The 24,167-nt window shown below is 42.3% G+C and overlaps 1 protein-coding gene across 1 annotated transcript in view; it reads right to left on the reverse strand.

The window, feature by feature from the left end:
• Positions 1 to 24,167, reverse strand: part of cnksr2a (connector enhancer of kinase suppressor of Ras 2a) — a 579,431-nt gene that overhangs the window by 47,859 nt on the left and 507,405 nt on the right. Inside the window, exons 20-22 of the mRNA XM_078559925.1 lie at positions 14,367 to 14,437; positions 6,151 to 6,251; positions 4,767 to 5,277 (exon numbers count right to left, since the gene is read on the reverse strand). Coding sequence (XP_078416051.1) covers positions 4,767 to 5,277; positions 6,151 to 6,251; positions 14,367 to 14,437 — 683 coding nt within the window. The remainder of the gene's footprint in view (positions 1 to 4,766; positions 5,278 to 6,150; positions 6,252 to 14,366; positions 14,438 to 24,167) is intronic.

Here is a 24,167-nt window from a genome sequence, read left to right on the forward strand (position 1 = left end):
CCACTGCAACTCTATTTTCCTGCCCACTCTCCATATCCCTGAGTGACCAAAAATCTAACTCCTCAGACTTAAGTCAACAATGGAGCATCCACAACCCTCGGGTGGAGAATTCCAAAGCGTGAAGAAATTTCTCCTCATCTCAGTCCTATATGGCCCCTTATCCTGGGACTGTGCCCTAGGGTTCTAGATTCCCCATCAGGGGAAACAATATCCCAGTACCTACCCTGTCGAGCCCCTTCAGAATCTTGTATGTTTCAATGAGATCGCCTCTCATTCTTCTAAACTCCTGAAAATATTGGGACAATTTACTTAGCCTCTCATCATTGCACAACTCTGCATCCCAGGGACCAATCTAGTGAACCTTCGCTGTACTGACTTCAATGCACATATATCCTTTCTTAGATATGAAGACCAAAACTGTGCACAGTACTCCAGGTGTGGACTCACCAAAGCCCTGTACAATTGTAGCAACACTTACTTATTTCTGTAATCCAATCAATTTGCAGTAAAGGCCAACAAACCATTTGCTTTCCTAATTGCTTGTTGTACCTGTAAGTTAACTTTCTGAGCTCCTTGTATGAGTATACCCAAGTCCCTCTGAATATCAACATTTACAAGTTTCACACATTTAAAAAAAATTGTGCATCTCTAATCTTACTACCAAAGTGAGAACCCTCACACTTCCCCATATTATACTCCATCTGCCACCTTGTTGTTCACTCACTTAACTTGTCTAAATCTCTTTTCAGCCTCTTTGGATCTTCCTCACAGCTTACATTCCCATCTAGCTTTGTATCATCAGCAAACTGATGATACAAGCTGTAATACATTACTCTTGGGGCAGGGTTTTATGTCCTGTGGGCGGGCGCATGCACAGCCCAATGGTGCGTAAAATCACACGCAATGACGTCGGGCAAGCGTCCCGACGTCACCGCGCAGTCTCGCAATATTTCAGTCGGTGGGCATGTGCGAGAGTCGGCAGCATGCCCGCCGACAATTAAGAGGCCTATTAAACCCTTAATTAATTAATTTATATCTACTTTTCGCTGCCCATTTAACCGTTCGGTTGGCGGGTGGGCGAATCGGCCAGGCAGCCTCTGCATTGTTTATGGAACCTCATCTACAGGCGGGATGAAGTTTCCAACAGTAAATAAAAAAACCAATAAGAAATTTTTAACATCATTTTTAACATGTTCCTCTTCACATGACTGAGTCACATGCTGGGACAAGATTCTCTCATTTTTAAACTCTTTATTTCTGAATTCACAATTCTTCAGCTTCCTGCGGCATCTCCCTGGCCTTCAGGGAGCTTTCACTGTGCGCTCCCCTGCATATGCGCAGACTTTTGCGCTTACGCTCCTCCATTAATTGGCCAGCCAGTGTGAATTTGTGGTCGCAGTCCGATCGCGGGCTGGGGACGGTGCCCCAGCTGCTCCCAGACCCGCCCGCCGCGTCTGCCAGATGAACAGAAAATCCTGCCCTTGGTCTCTTTGTCTAAGTCATTAATGTAACTTGCAAATAGCAGAGGCTCCAGCGCTGATCTTTGCGGCACTCCTTAATCACAGTCTGCCAACTTGAAAGCAGCCCATTTAACCCTACTCTTTGCTTCCTGTCCGTTGACCAATCCTCTAAATGTGTCAATACATTACCTCCAATCCATGAGTTCTGGGCACTCCACATAGCACTTCCCCAGCCTTGTCATAGTTTCTATGACATTGTTTTCTATGCTTCAGTCAATTCCTGATCCATCCCAAGATTTACCCTGAAACCCCACAACATTGGCTTGAATTTTTTCCTTGTCGGCTGCGCGTGATCGGCGGGCCCGGGAGTGGTTGGGAAACCGGCCCCCAACCATGATCGACCCCCAACTGGATGGCCAATTAACGGGCAGCCAGCGTGAAATGCACGCTGAAAAACTCAGCGCTCTGGGATGGGGTTGGGAAGAGGGCAAGTGACGATGTCACCGCAGGCGCGGGTGAGCACTTTGAGAGAGCTCCCCGAAGGCAGATAGCAGAACTGCAAATAATAAAATAAATAAAATAAAGCACTAAAAAGTTCCAAAAAAATGTCCATGCACACAATCAAGCACCTGAAAGCATACCTCACAAAAATGCTGTTCCCAGATATTTCTTTTTATTCTATTTTCTAATGGAGGTTTCATCCCGCCCTGGGTGAGGTTTCATGAAAAATGTAAAGCCTGCCTGATTGATTAGCCCGTCCGCCGACTGTAAGGTTGGATGGGCCATGAAAAATCACAGATAATTGCGCCGTGCGCTTAACTAAAAGCCTTTTATGTGAAACTTTTTCAAATGCTTTTCAGCAGTCTAGTTATCACATAGTCAGGCTTTTCACAGCCCGCTCGGGAATATATTTCATCAAAAGGGAGATTGGGTAGGCATCATCCTCCCAATCTTAATCCATATTGATTGCTGTTTACTATGATATTATTTTACAGAATAATTCTCAAGTTTACTTCTGATAAGCACCATTCGCGTGACTCCTTAGACACTGAAGCAGCTCATGTTCAATTGCAGCAAGACCTGGACAATATCCAGGCTTGGGCTGACAAATGGCAAGTAACATTTGTGACACACAAGTGTCAGGCAATGACCATCTACAACAAGAGAGAATCTAACCATTGCTCCTTTGCATTCAATGGCATTACCATAGCTGAATCCCCGCTATCAACATCCTGGGGGTTACCATTGACCAGAAACTGAACTGGACTAGCCATATAAATACTGTGCCTACACGAACAGGTCAGAGGCTAGGAATCTTGTGGCGAGTAACTCACCTCCTGACTCCCCAAAGCCTGTCCATCATCTACAAGGCACAAGTTGAGAGTGCGATGGAATAATCTCCACTTGCCTGGATGAGCGCAGCTCCAATAACACTCAAGAAGCTTGACATCCTCTAGGACAAAGCAGTTTGCTTGATTGGCATCCCATCCACAAACATTCATGCCCTCCACCACCGATGCACAGTGGCAGCAGTGTGTACCATCTACAAGATGCACTGCAGAAACTCACCAAGGCTCCTTAGGCAGCATCTTCCAAACTCACGACCACTACCATCTAGAAGGACAAGGGCAGCAGACAATGGGAACATCACCACCTGGAAGTTCCCCTCCAAGTCACTCAACATCTTGGCTTGGAAATATAACACCGTTCCTTCACTGTCACTGAGTCAAAATCCTGGAACTCTCTCCTAATAGCATTGCGGGTGTACCTAAACCACATGACCTGCAGCGGTTCAAGAAGGCAGCTCACTACCGCCCTTCTCAAGGGCAGTTAGGGATGAGCAATAAATGCTGGCCTAGCCAATGACGCCCATATCCCGTGAATGAATAAAAAAAATTGATTGCATTTTTTTTAACATGGGATTGAAGTAAGATTGATGGTTCTGCAGCTGCCCAGGTCTGTTTTGATGTGCTTCTCTAAAAATAGGCACACAGCCAGTTTCCAATCAACTACCATCTCCCTAGTGTCCAATGACTGTTTTGTAATATTAGCGTATGAAACCTCAGTAGTACATCTGTATATATTTGGGGGTTCCTAAGTGTTGGAGGTTGCCAACCTGCACTCTTGATTTAGAGCAAGTGAGATGTGCCTCTCAGGAAAAAGGGCTCACTCTTGTATTAGGAAAATATAAGGTCACATCTGTATGATATCTCAGTAGTTATGGATATTCTTATGCAGAATTGCTGGGAATTTCCTCAGGGGCACTGTCCTGATTGGCCACTCTGACTGCAGTGAAAACCCCGATAGACCATAAAAACAGAGTTTTCACTGACTTTACTGCGGCTGAATGGTAGATTTACAGAGGAAAATCCTGTTGATTACCAAATATGCCAGACACCTTACTGAACAAAGAAATCAGGAGCTCAGGCCTTCCTTTCACTTTCTCAATAAAAAAACCCATACTTTTGATGGAATAAAAACTGTTATTAAACAAAGGCACATAAGAAGAATGGCTGAAATTAAGATGCAATAAATATTTTTACACTTGAAGCTCCCAAGTTCTTGAGTCAGCTTCACTTGTGGAGGTATCTGTTATAGTTCATTATGACCACTACTCAGCCTTCCTTCACCACTTATGAGATAGAGGCATGATAATTGTGTGGCTACAGTGAAAATATGCCGTCACAGCACTAGTGCATTCAAGAATCCTGTATGCTTGCCTGCTTTTCCAAAGTGATCATATTGACAGAGGCATGTGCAAGGCAATGAAATCATATAAACAAGTTAGTGGGCAATTCTTCTCCCCCCCCCAGCCCACGCCTCACCAAATGGATTCCGGCCATAGTGGTGATTACTTTTTGGATTATACTAGTTTATCCTCTATATTTTGATGAAGTAACTATTTTCATGTACCTTTGTTCCCTGGTTTACCCCATATTAGCCATCAGCACCTGAAGAAGATTCCACAAAAGAACACTCTGTATGGGCCATGTGTTGCTAAATTGTAAATTGCTACAAAGGGGCTTACAACTTTTTCTTTGAACCACATCTGTGTGTATAGAGGGAACAAGCCACTTCAGTTGATTTTACTGCTAAATGCAATGGAATTTCATTTCTGAATTTAATCTATCAGATTCTTTGCTGGCTGAACATCTAATTTAGTCTTACTTGCTTTGAAGACTACACTCTAGTTAAAACTTCCATCCTTTAAAATCCTGCAAGTTTTTAAATGGATAACAAGAATTGAGATTCAAGGAATTGCACTTTTTAAAATTTGAACTGTTAAGGATGGTATATACTTCTTACCATTTTCCCCTTGCTTTTCTTCTTTAATGTCTTGTTTCTGAATCAGTTCGGCTTGAGCTCCAGGGACACAGATTGAGGAACTCTGACAGGAATGAGTGAATCCACCATCTCGAGGTAGTGTGAAACTGCGCGGTTTACCCCCACCACCACTTATTCCTGGCCACCGTTTGCCCTCTGCTAAGGGGAAAGGTCCATAGTGATCCTGTATCTGGCACCTTTGAGCTGGTAAAGTTGACTGTCTCCGATGTTCTGGTGTTGGTAAGCCTGCTTCACAAAACACAGAATCCTCAAGAGGGAGAGTCTGGAGATAGTGCAGCCCTGAACTGGTCAGTGGAGTTTCTATTAGATCCTGCCATGAACGTCGTTCCCAAGCCCCTGGTTTACGAACAGGTGACTCAGTGCCTCCTGCATGTTCTGGTCGGAATTCTTCATGGGACGAATGAGAATGAGAGGTTTCCGTAGAGGAGAGTCTATTATGCTTAGGTTCAAGGTACGGGCTAGCACAGTTCACCTTAAAGCAATAATATTATGATCAGTAACAAATATAAAAACTATGTTTTGTATATGATCAAAAAATAAGGCCACATCTCTCACCTCTCAGTAACTGCTATCAATTACCAAAGAGGATTATCATTATACCATAGCTTAACAAACACAGTTTTAGTGCTAATACCTATCAATTCTTTGAACATGTTATTCTTTGGTTCTTCACCATTTTATAGATCGAGCTTGGAATTCCTTTTTAGTTAAACAGTAAATTACACAGTTGCTCCCATCTGCAAAATGGACAATGCGAAACATAAATCAGAGTTTAAAACATTTAAAATTCAGGGAAAAAGTAAATAAATATTAAATACGTGGAATACACTTTATATTCATAGGATCCAATTTTTGGAAAAATAAATAAAAATATTGCTAAACTATGCTTAAAATTAGAAGGTAAAAGGTTCAGAATGAGCCAAACAATTAAATGTTTTAAAAAACAATACTTAATGTATATTGCATTTTGACTACAATATTAGCCTGATGTCATTCCAAAATCAATCCTAAAATTTACAGTTACTTTTATCTACAATAGATTTGATCAATTTAAATGGACTAAATATGCACAGTCCAGTAAATCTGCTTGTCAACTGTTAATTAAAGTCAAAGTTATTTTTTGGGTTCTGCAGATAGTGAATGTGCAAATAAATTGAAAATTAATACTTTTTCCAAGCTCATATTGTTTGTACTTTCTAACCTTAGTAATCTGATCAAGTTTCTTTGATATCTCTGGTGTGAGTTTAGAGGTTTGTAACTGACTGGTACTATCAACCAGGAAGTATGCAGAAACAACAGATGTTCCTGCCACAATACAAACCCAAAGATACAAAACAAAACTCACTGAAGGCGCTCGAGGGTAGGTGTCATAAGGAGGTGGCGGACTCTCTTGCTTGGGGGTTGATGGGGTGTCTGCATCCTCTTGTTCACTTTCACTCCAATAATCTACCATGATAAAAAAATTGCTAAATAAAACATGTACACTTCCAACGAAATTCTTTCAATCTAGCGTAAGACAATTGTTTAACCAGTGGTTTGACTGAATATGTACAAAATGCAACATTAACCTCTCATTTGTTTTATACTGGCCCCGCACGTCCACGCGTAAAATGACTCGCAGTCACACCAGGCGAGCGTCCTGACGTCACCGCGCGCCATCGCGATATTTTGCTGGGCGGGTGCGCGATGAAGTCTGACGTGCGCCCACCATTAATTAAGGGGTCACTTAAGGACCTTTAACCTTCAATCAATGTCAATTTTTCAGCGCCCATGCAATCTTCGGGTCGGCACATGGGCGCAACGGGCAGGTGGATAGGAGACATTTCTATTAACTTCATCCACAGGCGGGATAAGAGGGCTCAGTGGGGCTGTGAATCTGCTCTGTGAAGTATTTATTGGAGAAAGTATTTCAAACTTGCCTGTGTGATCTGCAGTACTTCAGAACGCATCCTAGCAGCTTTTTCTGGACTCTTAACCTTCAGGTCAGCACTCTGCAATGAGGAATCTTTTGTGGCTTGTAGCTCTCAGGAAGCCTTCCCTTAGCCTGGGTATGGGATCTGATCTGTCCACTGGAGGCAGCTCCTCTGAGGAGGAAGGGAGGGCTAGAAGGAGGAGGAGGCCAGGAGTGGACAATCAGCCTCCAGCCTTTGGGAGGACAGGTGCAAGCAGAAGGGACGCAAGGCCAAGAGGTTGGCCAAGGTGGAAGGGGCCTCAGAAGATGCCACTATCCTGCTACCCGGGTATACAGGCGGAGAAGCAGATACCTCAATATGTCTGAGGTGCAGTGCCGAAGGAGGCTCCGACTATCAAGGGAGACAGTCAACTATATCTGTCAGATGATTGGGCCTGAGATCTCCCCTAATTGTACGGGCGGACATCCCATGCCTGTGGCTCTGAAGGTCACAGCTGCCCTCAACTTCTATGCCTCTGGCTCATTCCAGGGCTCGGTGGGTGATCTTTATGGTGTCTCCTAATCAGCTGTACACACTTGTGTCAAGCAGGTCACGGGCGCTATGTTCAGGCGTGCAGTGACCTTCATCCACTTCTGTTGGGACCAGGCAAGCCAGGCACAGCGAGCCAGAGGCTTCGAGGCCATAGCTGGCTTCCCTCGCGTCCAGGGTGCTATAGACTGCACATGTGGCCATCAAGGTGCCAGCAGGTGAGCCCGGTGCCTTTGTCAACAGGAAGGGATTCCACTCCATGAATGTGCAGATAGTGTGTGATCACAGGATGCAGATTCTGCAAGTCTGTGCCCACCCGCTCCTGCTCCTGCCCCCCCAAACGGAAAATTCTGCCCTTAATCTCTGCACTATACGCAAAAGAAGAAAAAGTTTGCACCAGGCAGTTATATTTCCCTGACATATGTTTTAAGTTATTCAAGATGTTTCCAAAGGCAACTAACTAGCTCCATGTCCAGGCTTATACTCCATCGCTTGTGGACACAGGCCAGATATGTGGCTTTTTTTTTGCTGGATTTGTTTTACTCTCGTTTTTCTATTTTTTGCTTTTGGACGGCAGCTGTTCATGAGTCGGCCATTCACGCCTTCTCTGGATACATCTTTTGTTTCTTTACTTGTCCCATTGCCACTCCCTTTGACCTTGCAACACCAGGTCTTTTGTCTTTTCACCTCTCCTATCTTCCATCCTATCTCAGACCCTCCCTTTTGTTCTTTTCCCCACACCTCCCCCCTTTTGAACTTTCTTAAAACCTCTGAGGAAGAATTTTCCCCCTGTCGGGGTTGTGGGAGGGGAGAGTTCAGGAGCGGGCGTGTGCAGATGCGCCTCTGATCGGCGCCCCCGATTGGTGGTGTGCTGCCATTTTACGTGGGCGAGCCAATTTAGGCCTGCCCAGCGTGACATCCGCCAGAAAGCGCTATACGCACCCTGTGCAGGGGTAGATTCCCTAAGCCGAGAGTGCGCTCTTTAGCACATGCATGCGAAAAAGTGCACTCATTTCCCTGAGGCTAAGTGTGCTGAGGGAGATCAGCATCAAATTCAAAAATGTGAAATATAGAAAAATCAAATTTCCCTGACATGTCCCCTCATGTGACAGTGTCACATGAGTTGGGACATGTCCATCACTTTTAATTAAACTTTCATTAAATTTTTAAAAACCTACATGAAACCTCATCCTGCCTGTGGCTGTACCTTAAGGTTGGACGGGCAGATCCATTAGCTACTTCAATTAGTTTTTAAATGGCCTCAGTTGGCTGTTGACAGGTCGGCGGGCGCACAGCTGATTTGGCTGCGCCCCGCCAGCCTGAAAATTGAAATGTCGCGGGGTGATGTTGGGAGTTCCACCCATCATCCCACGTCATTTTACACGTTGGCGAGTGGGTCCCACCCCTCGCTCGCCAAACTCAATATCCTGCCCCTGACATCTCTAACTTTTCCCAGTTCTGATTAAAGGTCATCAACCTGAGCTGTTGGCTGCATTTTCATGGAGTCGGGAGACTCTGGGGACCATTAAAAATGGCAGATGTGACCCATATACAAATGTCCCACCCCCATTTCCGGCATGCACCATTTTCGTGGGTAGGCGGAAGGGGCGGGGTGTGAACCTCACAGGCACAAATCACAAATCAGCTGGGCCATTTAAACTCAGTGCACAGGGCTTTCTGACCCAATTTTCACTCCAGAAATGGCCTTGACACGCAGTGTGTGTTCCATGACTTCATAGTGGAGATGTAAATGCTCATGAAGGGCGATGGGCTATGTAGAACTGTCAAGCTGTCATATCCCCTGCCAATTAAAAAAACAACCTGCCTGGTTCTCTGAGAGTGAAGAAAATTAGTTCTAGCAGTTTCACTAGACATAACTTTAAGGGCTATCATTATAACATTATTAGTGCTTGCCTGCTTCCACAACCTGCCATTATCACAGTAGGGGGGGGGGGGGGAGTGGGAGGGATGCTGTAAGTTCACAGTTTGATTGACAGCTCCAAGAGATTATTGAAGGGTTAACGATCTTTGACATGAGGTTATGAAAACAAATGTTTGTTTTTATAAGGGTTTAACTACTTGAGGGGATTTAAATGTATTGAATGGGCTTTCATAAATCAAAGTTTTTTTTTTACTACAGTGAAGTCTGTAATAGAAACCTCGAATTTTATTTTACACTCAGCATGGCTCTTGAGTTCTGTGCGTGGTAGATACCGGGTAAGTTGGCATGGAAGGTGTAATTATCGTCAAAACATCCCAATGCACTTGATAGAAGTGTTACCAAACAAAATTTAACATCATCTGCATAAGAAAGTATTATAACAGGTGACTAAAAACCTGGTCAAAGGAGTCAAATTTAGACCAGTTTAAAGGAAGTTAGAGAGGCAGAGTAGTTTAGGGAGGGAATTTCACAGCTTAAGGCCTACAAACTGAAGACACAGCTGGCAATGGTAGAGCAATGTAAATTTTATAGTGCACATTTTCTGTTTTTAGTTAGATGTTCTTAATATTCTTTCAGCTGCAAAATTTTATTTGTTGAAGCTTTCACAAACATGAGGAAATTATCTCATACATGTGTTTAGTTTTATCTTTGTATGAGTTTGCATGGATGGGGCACGGGGAATGGGCGGTGTAAGTGGATGTGAGGGCTGAGAGCTAACGGGCTTAATATTGAACAAAAAAACTGGGACAAAGTCTCAGGGGCCTGAGGTAGTCCTTTTAACCAGCTGCTTTGGCACTCAGCAGCAACTGCGGCTGCATCCAACCTGCATCTGGGGGCAGCGGGCCTGACCCCAGCATGCACCTGCGCCTCAGAACAAAAATCGCACCGTTCGAGGCATTTTTCCTGAGGTAGGTGCGCTGAGCTGAGTAATTTCCCCACTAACCGCCTTCAAGATGAAAATCCAGCCCATTTAATCTGTTTCAGTCTCCGCAGTGTTGCCTGACTTTCTGAGTATTTCCATTTTCGAGTATCCACAGTACATTGTTTTATTGCCACTTATATGATAGTGGAGTTTCCTTGGATGTCGTCAATATGGACTTCCAGAAGGCATTTGATAAGATTCCCCACAAGGTTAATAATAAAAACAAAAGCACATGGAATTGGAGATAATCTTGTGATATGGGTTGATAATTAGCTGGGAGATAGGAGACAATGAGTAAGGATAAAGGATCATTTTCTAAAATTGGTGGGACAAGACAAGTTGTGACTTTACAGCAGTACTTTTTGAGTACAGGCAAGGATTATGTTCTCTATTTTTACCATGTGAAAAAATGGTCCTTTTATTGTTCCTCTAAATGGGTTACTTTAACATGTCCTTTGTTCACCAATTATCACAGTTAATATCCAATTGGACTGTTTTGGTATTGTAGGCTGAGAATTTATAAATAGCAATCCATTTGAGTGTTTTATAATTGGAGAAAGTTGGGCACTGAGCAAGACGTGGAGTGGGGAATGATTGGAGGAGGGAAGGCACAGTCACTAGGACCAAGTAGTATAATAAAATACATTATCACAGTATTGTATCCCACATGGTCTCATTTTCTTACTAAATTATAAACTCCGTTAGATATTACTGCAAATTGTTTTCTGATGACTAACCAAAGCTCTCGAGCTTCTGGCAAAATTGAACACACTTTTTGTACAAACAGAAGAGAGGACAGGAGCCAGAGGGGGGATTGGGGAGCACAGTGAATCAGAACACTCACCTTTCAATTGGGCGGACTTATATTTGAATTAGACGAAACTGGTGGCACCAGTATACTGCGCCTGGGCAATGTCTTGTCCAACTTATTACCAGCCTCAAAGTGCTCCTTATTTGCTCAATGCAAGTCTAATCATGCCACAATTTTACTTACTTCACCATTTTGCTCGTATGCAATCTTCATAACATGTTCTTCTCTCCATAAGAATTTTTATGACTCCTCTGAACTTGCTAACTACCATCACATCTCCACCCTCCCTTTCTGCTCCAAACCCACTGAATTTGTTTTTATCTCCAACGTTTATGCCCATCTCTCTTGCAACTCCCTTTTTCAACCCATCAGGTTTCTGCCCTCACAAACTACTAAGATGGCCCTAACTGAAGACACAAATGGCAATTCTGATGCCTATTTTAATCTTCAGTCCTTATCACATGTCCATCCCATGTTGAAGAATTCCAAAAGTCTCCTGTTTGTACCAGTGCTTGAAGACTTAGTGGTGAATTTTAACCCCAAAAATGGGTGGGCTAGGTTTAGGTGGGGTGTGGAAAATTTAAAAATCTTAAAGCTGACCCTGACCCTGACCCACCCACTTCTGGGCTTAAAAGAAGCAGCAGCCAACCTTCTGGCAGTTTCAATATGTTAATGAGATGAGAGCCTTAGTTTTAACTTGCTTTTCAGGCTTAACCCTAGTGGTTTAGCTTTCCCAGTCCTTAGGAAACCTGGCAGCTGAAGTGTGCTTGAAGATAGCTTCATAATAAGTGACATTACACGCTGCTTGAGAGCAAGGAGGAGGATGAGTGCTTCCCTGGGAATCCAAATTTATCCCCTTGCCTTGGATTAGAACTCCCCACCTATCAGATCGCCCCAATCCCTCCATTGCACCACCGTGCCACCCCCACCTCCCCTGCCCTCCCTGACCACACAGTCAATCTTGTGATCAGAGATCAAGCCCTGGCCTCCCAATGTTTCTTGTAGCCTGGGGAAGCGGCCTGTTCTGGAGTGATGCCTGCTCGACTGGAAGCCAAGCTTGTCAATCAAGCTGGCCTCTGGGTGGGATCCTGTTAAAACAAAGCTTCATGCTATGAAGTTATAACTCTATAGGGGGGAATTTTCCCCATGCCGGGCGGGCCAGTTGGGAGCGGGCGTGGGTGGGCGCGGAGCCGATTGCCGGCCACGATCGGCACCGCGCCACCATTTTACATGGGTGGGCCAATTAAGGGCCCACCCAGCGTGACGCACAGCCGGAAGCGCTCATGCTACCTGTGCGGGTGGGGGGAGGAGGGAGAGTCGGAGGCTGCGCTCTTTCGCGCATGCGCACTAAAGAGTGCAGAAATCTCCCTGAGGCACGGAGCTGCCTCAGGGAGATTAAGTTCATATTGAAATCTTTAAATAAAGAAAGATAAAAATTATTTCAACGTGTCCCCTCATGTGACAGTGTCAATTGAGCTGGGACATGTTTATGAATTATTCAAAAATATTTATAGATTTTATTAAACCTTCAGGAAACCTCATCCCGCCCGTGGATGAGGTTTCCTGAAAAACACAAAGATCGCTTGTACTCTTCGCCTGCTCACCAACCTTAAGGTTGGACCGGAAACCCTGTTAATTATCTGAATTAGTTTCCTAATGGCCTTAACAGGCCTTTGACAGTTTGGGAGCCCTCTCTGGCACGTGCCCGCTGAACGAAGGATCTGAATGACGTCACCGCGCGTCATTTTACGTGTCGGCATGCTGGGCCTGCCCCCGCACGCCGGCGTGAAAATTCAGGACATAGCATAAGGGGTAACCTGGACTTCCAGGTTTCCCTTTTGAAATACTGCCCCCATGCACACAGTCCTTCCCCACTCCTGTTAATATTGGGGTCATAATTTCAGATCAAATTCACTAAACTGAAAAACGAGAATCACACAAGAAGACAAGTTAAGTGTGTTAAAATCATGTTACCTTGAAATTCTCCTCAGGTTTCAATTTTATGCTGGTGCCAATATGGTTGCAGGCTAATATAGACTGTAAACTGATTGACTCTCCAGCTCTCACCATTTTCTGCTTATTTGCCCATAGAATTGCTGCATAGAGTGTCCTTACATCATCCCACAGAATAATACTGGTACGCAGGAAAAAGAAATCAAATTTTTCTCATAAAGACACCACATTATGTGGATGTAGCATCTAAATGGCCAAATCAACTCTTGTCTGTTATTGCTGATTTGAGTGTTAAGTCAGATTACAGCACCAATCTTGATATAATTGTAGTTTTGAATGTCTTGCAGCTCATTTTATACGTATTAAATTTTATATGTACACAAACACAGAAAATCAATTGTTCTTAAGAAGCTGAGTGGCCTGTGCAGAGTTTTTGTGAATTACACAGCAGTAGAAAATAGCACAGGCTATCATCCCATCCAAGATGAGCAACTTCTTGACAGAAATGGTAACCTTTTTCTCTTCTTCTGTGCTTAGAGCATTGAGAGCGATTTTGAAAATATGATACATTGAAATGATATTCTCTTTTGAACAATAAACAGAGGTTAAAAATTTTTCTAAAAAATTATATATTTATGCTTCAAACATAAAATTCAGAACAACTTCTTGAGGCAAAGTTTTTGCAGTTGTTTGAACATTTTTCTTAAGTCACGTGCTGCATCATTCTTTTAGTTAACTTCAGTCAAATTTTAGTCAAATAACCCAGTCAAATTTTGATCATTCAAAATTGTTATTCACATTTTTTAAAGCAGAAACCAGACATTCAACTAGCATTGGAGTGCAATGCCATAATACTTGTGTAAACATATAAAGGGCTAATTTTAACCTAAACAATCTGATGGAAAACTAATGGGATCAGATTTTAAACTGTTAGCAAGCAAGAATGAACAGAGTGTAATTCAATCCCCTCAGTTTTTCTGGAATAACCACCTGCATTTATATAGCACTTTTATTCTAGTAAAACATCCCAACTTGTTTCATAAGAGCATTATCAAACAAAATTTTGAATTGAGCCACATGAAGAGATATTAGGACAGGTTCTAAGGAGGGTCTTAAAGGAGGAAAAACAGGTAGAGAAATGTAGCAAAGGAAATTCCAGAGCATATGGCCTTGGCAGCTGAATGCATGACCACCAAAGCTGGAGCAATTCAAATTTGGGATAAGTAGATGCCAAATTTGAAGAAGTGCTGAGATTTCAGAAGGGTGCAGGGCTAGAAGAGGCTACAAAGATAGGGAGGAGTGGGGATTTGAAAACATGGATGAGAATTTTAAAATTGAGGACTGGGAGCTAATTAAGGTCAGCGTGCACAAGGGTGATGAATGAACTGTTAGGTTAAAATTACCAGCATAATGTCACACGTCAGATCTATGTTGAAAGGTTCACTGATATTGAGTATATAATTATTGTACATAGTTACATCAGTTACTGTACCTTGGTCTTGTCTGAGTCGTTGCTCTTTTTCTGCATATCCCACTGTAGCTAAGCCAAGCCGACTCAGCCACCTGTTAATAATTAAAAAGGCAAGTCTCATGATTAATTATCCCTTTGAATATGGTGGAACATTTCTAAAGGGACTTAAAAAGAACCCAAAACATCAAATAGGTCATTTGGCTCCTCTGCACTTTGGTCTCGAGGTTTACTTCCAAGGTGAAATAATGAATTGCAGTGATTTTTTTTTTGGTTGTCAAGTACACAGTTTTAGATGCTTTTATCAGTGAACTGCTTGGCCCAAATGCATATGGTTTACAGTATGTAGACATGTCAGATATTGGCCAGTCTACATCTAGTGTGCTATTGAAATGTATCAAATGGAATTGATATCTTGTCCAAGCTGCAATCTTCACGTAACACAATTTTATATTGCATTTATATTACAGAATTGGTCACTGTTCAACTAGTTCTATGAAAGAGCTCAATACTCGAGGTGCTCGGGAATCATCTAATGTTTTTTGCATGGCAGATTCTACTGCCCCAGACTATCAAAGTAATGGATGTGAAAGCCTTACATCAATACATTATTTTCTGGTTCCTGGGGCTTTCTTGATAAGGCGAGGAAATATCTTGTGGTTGGCTAGGAAATATGCTTCAGTGGACAGTATGACCTGGCTCAATTGTTCAGTCTCCCACTGGGCAGAAAACATGGTGACATCTCCAGCTTGTCATATTGCCGTCAGAGCATTGTCAGAGGAGGCAATATTGCCTCAGTTTTTGTCATGCACTATTGCTAAAGTGCAGGCTGCACTTGATGAGCTTAGATGAGTATTAAATGGAAAGGATGAAAGTAATACACATGTACTGAATTTACCACAACTTGTACTTCACTACTAGATATATCATTTGTTATTACAGAGCTGTAGAGTCATGCTAATCCGACAACTATTTTCAAAACAAACAACTGATGGTGGAAATGTTAATTGTTACAAAGTCTAAGGGGGCAATTTTAACCCCAAAACAGGTGGTTTGGGATCAGTTGAAGTGTGAAAAATTTAAAAATCCCAAACCCAACCCCAATGCACCAACTTTCAAGTTTAATGGAGACAGGACAGGGGGCTGCTGACCAATCCACTCCCAGGGTGTGGGTTGGCCTTTTAAATATTATAATGAAGCTGCATGCCTCAGATTTAATTTATCTTCCTGCTTTAACACTGGGCAGTTGGGTTTCCCAGGCCAGGGGAAACCCAGCAACTGGAACGAAGTGAGGGCAGCTTTAAGATAAGTACCTTGACAACACTGCTTGTGGATTAAGAGGAATAGGAGTTCAGCCTCGGTCCCACGAGGCTTACCCCTTTCCCTGCCACTGTCCCTGCCCCCATCTCCAGTTAGGATCTGAAAGACTAACGCCACATCCTCTGTGCTGGATTGGAAAGCCTCTCCCGGGACTGGAACTCCCTGGTATTGGGGATCAGGCCTGCCATTCCAGGATCGAGGATCAGACTCTGCCTTCCATGTTCCCACTAACTCAGTTGCAGCCTGCCCTATCTGCCTCTGTGGCTATGGTTCCCCATTCAACAGGGAACCAAGCCTGTTAATTAGGCTGGCTTCTGGATGGGGATCCTGTTTTAAAAACATGCGCACTTGGGACATAAAACTCCACAGCATGTGAGGAAACATGGACTACCCGGATTCCTGACAAGAACTCTTCACCACCTCCCTGTCCCCCACACCACACCCCCCAAAAGCATCCCTGCTTATGCACACTGTATCGGTCAATATCTTTCAGTTAAAGGGTGGCAGCATAAATAAAGATTATTTCTATAATGAAACTAACTTATTAATGAACTAATGACTTTACCAGACAAGGCAACTTTTTCAAGTTGCTGGATTGTTTGTGGTTTAAGCAATATTTTGTTTAATTCATATAATTAACTGCAATCCCATATCAAATGTACATGGTTAGTCAAGGGACTATGGCACTTAGATTCATGTTTATGACTGCACTGATTAATAAAATAACTAAACCTGATTCTGTTTATCTAATGCACAGGGGAAATGCATGACAAGTAATTTTCAAAGGAAATGGACATCACTCATCTATACTGGAGTAATCTACATTTCTCAATCCTCCATGCCATGGATTTAGTCCTTTGTCTACAGCTTTGAGAAGGAACTATGTGCATGCCTCCTTCAAAATCTTACTCAAGCATCCTCATCTATCTCATAAATCTCACAGCATGATTCATAGAAAACATACCAGGGTAGAAATTCTTTGGTTTGCATTCTAACTTTAACAAACTCCTGGAAAAATGATGTAAACAGATTTCTCCAGAGTGTCTGTTGATCTTATGCCAAAGTTACAGCAGGAAATTGGGACAACTCCCAGGAAAATTCCAGGTGACCTAATTTTGTTTTGGTTTAATTTATGTGGCAATGCTTGTTAAGACTTAATTTAATTGTATAAAAGCAAAATACTGCGGATGCTGGAAATCTGAAACAAAAGCAGAAAATGCTGGAAAAACTCAGCAGGTCCAGCAGCATCTGTGGAGACAGAAACAGAGTTAATGTTTCGGGTCCGTATGATGCTTCTTCATTTAGTATATTTACATACCAACTAATGTGGAACCACATGTTAATGCTAACAGAATTCCCTTATCTAACTGGATTCAATTAGTTCAGCCCAAAAACCTCAAATAAAAAAAAATCAGCAGTTTCATTTCTTTTTACTCTTAATGAACTAGTTTCGATGGTAAAATAGTATTCTGTGTATTATATATAATTAATCCCATCTATATACCTTATTTTACAATAAAAACAACTTAAACACATATCAAGTTGCATGTAGGGTTCTGATGAAAAGCCATTGACCTGAAACATTGGCCAGGGTTTTCCCCTCGGCGATTTGGGGGCGGGGCCCACTCGCCGAGGGGGAAATGACGAGGGATGACGTCAGGAGGAATCCCCAACATCATCCCGGTCCCTTTAAATATTCACGAAGGCGGGCAGACAGCAAAATCAGCTGTCCGCTGGCCGAACTGTCAATGGCCAATTAAGGCCATTGATAGGCTCATTAAGATAGTTAAATGCCCTGCCCGGCCAACCTTAAGGCTGGCGGGCAGGCCAGGAGCCTCAGTGGGCTCCAGATTATTCATGACACTTCATCTACTGGCGGGATGAAGTTTCATTACCATTTTGTAAAAATGTAATAAATTTTATGAGTTTGTTATCAACACGTCCCATCTCGTGTGACATTGTCACATGAGGGGGACATGTTAATAATTTTAAAATGTCTCTATTTTTTGACTTTACTTACCTTTCACTAAACTCCCTGAGACAGGACTTTGCCTCAGGGAGCAGTGTGCTCTTTGACAGTTGGGAATTCCCTCCCCCCGCCCGGAACAGGAGGCGCATAGCGCTTCCTGTCGGGCAGGCTGCTGGGCGGACCTTAATTGGCCCGCCCACTCAAAATGCTGGTGGGCCCCGTTTCGGCGGCGGGGTTCGGCTGCCCGTCCGCCGCCGAGCCGGTGGGGCCCGCCTGCCAGCCAAGGGATAAATTCTGCCCACTAATTCTGTTTTTGTCTCCACAGAATGCTGCCTATACCTGCTGAGGTTGTCTGAAGCATCTCATCTAGAAAGACAAAATTGTTTGATAATAATTCATGACCATGAAATTGAACTGTGGTATGCTGACACTTAAATCAACTGATCTGAATTTCCTTTTTCTGAGAACTTTGGCTGTATGTTGGTTTATATGTCAGTCAGACTTCACCATATGTGCCTATGGATGATTTCCATTGGTGATGCTTGTCTTATTGTACAATATATTGCATGCAGATAAAGGGAATTCATCCTTGCATTCTACAGATGTTTCAAACATTCCCAGTTGTACATCACTGAATCTACCACGATGATGATAGACATCAATGTTTTCCATCCAAAATATTTCCACTGGCAGATTACATATGTTACTGGTGAAAACTGAGATGTACCTTAGATCTCCGCGGATTAGTTTCTTGTCAATTACATGCTGTTATGGTCATGTTACATTCCCATAAAATGAGTCGGGAGATGGATACCTTACTTTTCAAAAGCAACATGAAATATGGACACTGAACCTTCACAAAATGAACTCCAGAAAGTCAGGTGATTTATTTTGTGGTTTCTGTACAAACCTCTCTGAACATATCCCTGGGAAGTCACTTAAAATGTAAATGGCCTTGCCAGTTGCTGATTGATTACCCCTCACCATTTCAATGGAAGAGACTTAAAACGATAATGGCTGCTAGACCTGCCGGCCCCACGACGATGGGATTTCAAATAAAGTTATTCAGTGAGGATGATCACAGTTAGGATGGGATATCAAAATGATCCCCATTGTGTGTCAATTACATCGGCTTCAGCCTGCTGTGTGGCCATTGGAATACATTGATATTGTCATCACATGCCTGAAACTGGCTGCAAAGGGAGTTGATACCTTATTAATCCACAAGGGCAGCCCAGCAGCTCAGAGGGAGAGATCTCGCCCAGCAAAGGAAAAGAACCCTGCCCCAAGAAGGAAGTTTTCTCAGGGAGTGAAGAGGGGCTAATTTGTTTTACCTGCAAGATTACATTTCTTTACCACAGGCGCTCAGCCACAATTTAATCTAAAACAGTCAGAAACTTCCAACCTCCATTTTTCTTCTGGGAACCAAGAGAGAATTGTTTAGGCCTGCAGTGTTTTCAACAACCATCTTAAAGACAATGTAAAGAAGTGACCTGTTTCTGTTTTATCCTACTAGTAATCTAAATGAATGTTATATCTTTAGAAATCATCTTTTCTTCTGTGTGAGAGTGAGTGTTTGGGGAGTGGGTGTTTACTGTATTTACATTTTGGGTGTTGTGAAAAATAAATATTTTTCCTTTCTTTTGATTTAAACTTACAAGAAAGCCTGTTTGTGTCTTTAATTTAAAGTCATAGCCACTCAAGGGGTTCTAACACTCCCTCTCTAAAAATAGGTCTTGTTGTTATTGTTGTGAGAGATGAGAAAAGGGGAGAAAATTATCTTATATCTCTCCTGGTCTGTAACAATACACAAATCTTCAAAACATCACTCAAGAAGACACTTCAATATAAGCAAGAGTCCTGAAAACAAGGATGCAATGATATTGCAGCACTGAGCAAAGGATCTCAGCTATCTTTCACATCACAGTTTAGATATGCAAGGAAATCTTTTCTTCCATATTATCATTAGGCATCCATTTTCTCTCTTGCCTTCTTCTTTTGAAGGTAGTGACTTGTTATGGACACAGCTCACAGGCTCTGGCAGCTCCAAAATATCTTGTCCAAATAGTTATACATGATGTGTGAGCCTAGATAACAGGTATTAGCTGCTATTTTAATATGAGAGGGGGAGGGCTTGGCTAACTCAGACACAGTCCTACAAACGCCCCCAAAGTGCGTGCTTTTTAAAAAAATATTGTTCCCACCCAAAAACCAGCCTGATTTTTTTTCATTCACAGGATGTGTGTGTCAGTGTAAGGCCAACATTTGTTGCTCATTCCTAATTGTTTTTGAACAGGTGCCTTCTTGAATACAATGGAATGGTTTGCCAGGTTCAATGGCGTGGCTGATGGTAAATGCCGAACTGCCCAAATTCCAAAGGGAAACTTGAAACAGCTGCCAAAACAGATTTTGAAATTTGTATAGCATGGGGCGAGGTTCTGAAATCAGGAGATGATGTCCCCGACTACTTCTGATGATTTTATTATAAAGTAAACATTTATCAAAAGAAAATAGAGAAAAAAACACAATTACACTTAAACACAAGAATGGCTTTGCACAGTAAACAGTACTTTAAAAAAGTTCCACAAGATCTTAGCTTAACTACATTCAGAGCTAACCTTCCACTTTTCTGTTCAGCAACTATCCTTATAGATTTCAAAATCTATAGAATTCCAGTAATCTTTACCACACAGGGCCTTTTTTTCTTGGGGTGTCCCCTGAGGCTGACAGCAACCGGACCTTCAGGTTGTTCACCTTGTTCACAGTATCTTCAGGGAGGTCTGACCAGCTATCCTGCGTCTTCTGGGAGATCTAAGCAGCTATCCCCACCTAGGCTTCAGTATTTCCTTAAGTGTGTTCCTTCCCTTTGATCTCTCTATTGTCTCAATGAGTCGCTTTAGAAATGCTTTCTTCCCAGACTTGATTAGACTCTTCTTAACTGTAGCTCTTAGGCTTTTAAAAAAATAAACTTGCCCTACTTTTACCTTATTTACTTACGCCTTTTTACAACCTGCATTTATCCCCCTTTGAACTAAAACAACTTAATTAAAAACTACTCCTGTTATTGCTTTATGTAAAACTCTGATTGAAGTTCCTCTTGGTTCATTAACATATCAAAACCACTTCTTACTGCTGGCTTTAGATTCTTGCAGTCGCTCTGGCTCTTACTCCAAGTACCATATTTACAACCCCAGCAGCCTGTCTTCCAGTATATAAGAAATATGACAGGGTTATTAACAGGAGAAAAATATTACAATTTCTTGTTTTCTTGACACAGGGCCATTTCAGAGGGCAGTGAAGAGTTAACCACGTTGCCTTGAGTTTGGAGTCACATCTGGGCCAGACCAGGTAAAGACAGCAGATTTCTTTCCCTGAAGGACATTAGTGAATCAACGTGGTTTGGAGAATTGGGGAGAGAGATCAGGGATAGAGGCGGTGGGGGGGAGGGAGTGCCGAGTGACCGCAGGGGAGTGAGAGTGCAATCAGAGCATGTGTTTCGTCTAGTTGCATGGAGTGGAAAACAACTTTACTTAGCTATCTGGGAGGAAACACTCCCTGCTTTCCTAGCCCACAAACAGCACTGGCAAAGATCTTAACTCTTCCATGCAGCAGTCCTCACCTCCCTTTAGCTGTTGGGTTCCCCTGAGGTCTGGAAAACACAGTTGGCCATGCAGGGGCTGGAAGAGAGATAATATCTGGGGCATGCAGCCTCTTTAAATGAGTGATCCACCTCCTGTGAATGGGTTGGTTGTCTGGTTCCCCCTGTCTTGCCTCTGTTAAGACTAGAAGTTGGTGGGTTGGGGTCGGCTATGAGATTTTATCATGTTTTAACATCCCACCTGACTCATATCCACCATTTATTTGGGTTAAAATTGTCCCGATTTATGTTTGATTGAACAATGGCTCGGTATCAACAACAATTTACATTTATATAGTGCCTTCAAATTAGTAAAACATTCCATGGTGCTACACAGCAGCGTAATCAGAGAAAAAACTGACACCAGGCAAAGAAAAGAGATATTAGGACCAAAAGCTTGAAAGGGTGCTTTAGGGAAGATAGATAGATGGAGAGTTTTAGGGAGGGAATTCCAGAGCTTAGATGATTCTATTGAATCACAACAATAACTGAGTGATTGCTCATGAATTTCCTTCAGCATTAGTGATGTCCGTAAATGCAAGAGTCTTTTACTGCAAATTATCATTTTTAAGTTTTCATATTAAGAATACCACCTGAAATAACAAACACACAGATGGGATTTGATAGTGCAATTCTTTATTAGGAAGTGCAAATGATATCTGAATTTCACTGCTGTATTACAGCTTTATAACTGTCTCCCATCTATTATTTATACATCAATGAAAGATACCTTAGATTATGTAAATGCATGGGCATTCACCAGTACAAGATTCTCCTTGCAAATTAAATGTAGTTACTGTTTGCCAACTGTGAGGCAGTTTGATATTTAATGTATTGTTGCGCAGGCTGGTTAGCTGAATTCATTTTCCTTTACTAGAGTTCTACTGTACTCCTGGGAAAATATGCAATGGTGTTATTATAAAATCTACACCACCGTGTAACAGCTCTGTCACTCTTCTAACATTGATGAATGGTAAATACTTTATTTCTGTTCCTCAAAAACAGTCTCTGCTAATTGTCTCATTAAAATGATTTGTCAAGCCATTGCTCTGTTTGCCCTTAGCTGTGAGGAGGATGCAAAAGGATATAGACAGATTAAGCAAGTGGGCAAGTCTGTGGCCAATGGAATTTAATGTGGAGAAATGTGAGGTTATTCACTAGGAAATATAGAAAAGCAGAATATTTTTTAAATGGTGAGAGACCAGGAAATGTATTCAGAGGGACCTGGGTGTTCAAGTACACAAAACATATAAAGTGTATATGCAGGTACAGCAAGCAATTAGGAAAGCAAATGCTATGTTAGCCTTTATTGCAGAGGCTTTGGAGTATATGAGTAAGGAAGTTCTACTGAAATTGCATAGGGCTTTGGTGAGACCACGCCTGGACTACTGTATACAGTTCTGGTCTTATTAGCTAAGAAGGGGTATATTTGCCTTAGAAGCAGTGAAATAAAGGTTCACTACACTGATTCCTGGGATGAGAAGAGATTGAGCAGACTAGGTCAACATTTCCTAGAGTTTAGAAGAATGAGATGTGATATAAAATTCTTAAGGGGTCTCAAAGGGTAGATGCAGAAAGGATATTACCCAGCTGGGGAAACTAGGGATTACAGTCTCAGAGTAAGGGATTGGCCATTTAGGATTGAGATGAGAGAAACTTCTTCACTCAAAAGGTTGTGGATCTTCTCTATTCAATGTTAGGTTGTGAGATCTAACCTCAATCCCTGCATCCAGAGTGATGCCAGCAGTGGCCAATCACGCAGTCCTCTTCGTCTCCAGGGTTCTGATGTCAGTTCCATTAAAATGAGACCAAAGGTCCAAAGTCTGAGGAGCCTCATGCTGGACCATTTTTTGTGGTCCCCACCTCATCCACTGCATGCCAAAAATTCTGGGTCATTTAAAGAAAATTGTAATAATTTTGTTGATACAATGTCTGATGATTTCTGGACAAGTGCAATTTTTTTTTCACAAAACCCCTTTCATAGCAAATGTAAAACAAAATAACCAACAGCTTCTCACACACCACATTCTCCCACAGTCTGAACCAAAGGAGAACAAATCAAGGACAAAAACAACAACTACAAAATGAGGATCAGTTTGATTGTATTGCTCTTTCCAAGCTTAAAGTTCACTCTGCTTCCAAGTCTGCTCCTTCCTCACTGAATTTGTTCCTTTCTTGTGTTCTGACAATTTTATTTAATACATTTGCTCACATCTGTTTAACATCTGCTTTACTATTACTCATTTTCCTATAGCTTGTCAATTTGACTGTTGGTTTCCTCTTAAATTCTTTCCCTGAGCCATCAGGAATGCAGCTTACAAGCCAAATGCCATAGCAGCCATGTATCATGACTCAATGATCAATTCATAATCGATTGCAGAGGCTCCCTCAATGGTAAAGTGGATGCATGCATTATCTGTTGTGGAATAGTGCTACACAGGGTAAAAACATCCCAGACAAAAACAGAATTACCTGGAAAAACTCAGCAGGTCTGGCAGCATCGGCGGAGAAGAAAAGAGTTGACGTTTTGAGTCCTCATGACCCTTCAACAGAACTGAGTAATATTAGGAGAGGGGTGAAATATAAGCTGGTTTAAGGTGGTGGTGGGTGGGGTGGTAGAGAGAGAGAGAGAGAGAGAAGTTGGGGGGGGGGGGTGTTGGTTGTAGGGACAAGCAAGCAGTGATAGGAGCTGATAATCAAAAGATGTCACAGACAAAGGAACAAAGAGGTGTTGAAGGTGGTGTTATTATCTAAGAGAATGTGCTAATTAAGAATGGATGGCAGGACACTCTCCTATTCTCTTAGATTAGCACATTCTCTTAGATAGTATCACCTCCTTCAACACCTCTTTGATCCTTTTGTCTGTGACATCTTTTGATTATCTGCTCCTATCACTGCT

Source organism: Cetorhinus maximus, chromosome 16, assembly GCF_964194155.1.
Source record: "Cetorhinus maximus chromosome 16, sCetMax3.hap1.1, whole genome shotgun sequence".
Classification (NCBI taxonomy): Eukaryota; Metazoa; Chordata; class Chondrichthyes; order Lamniformes; family Cetorhinidae; genus Cetorhinus; species Cetorhinus maximus.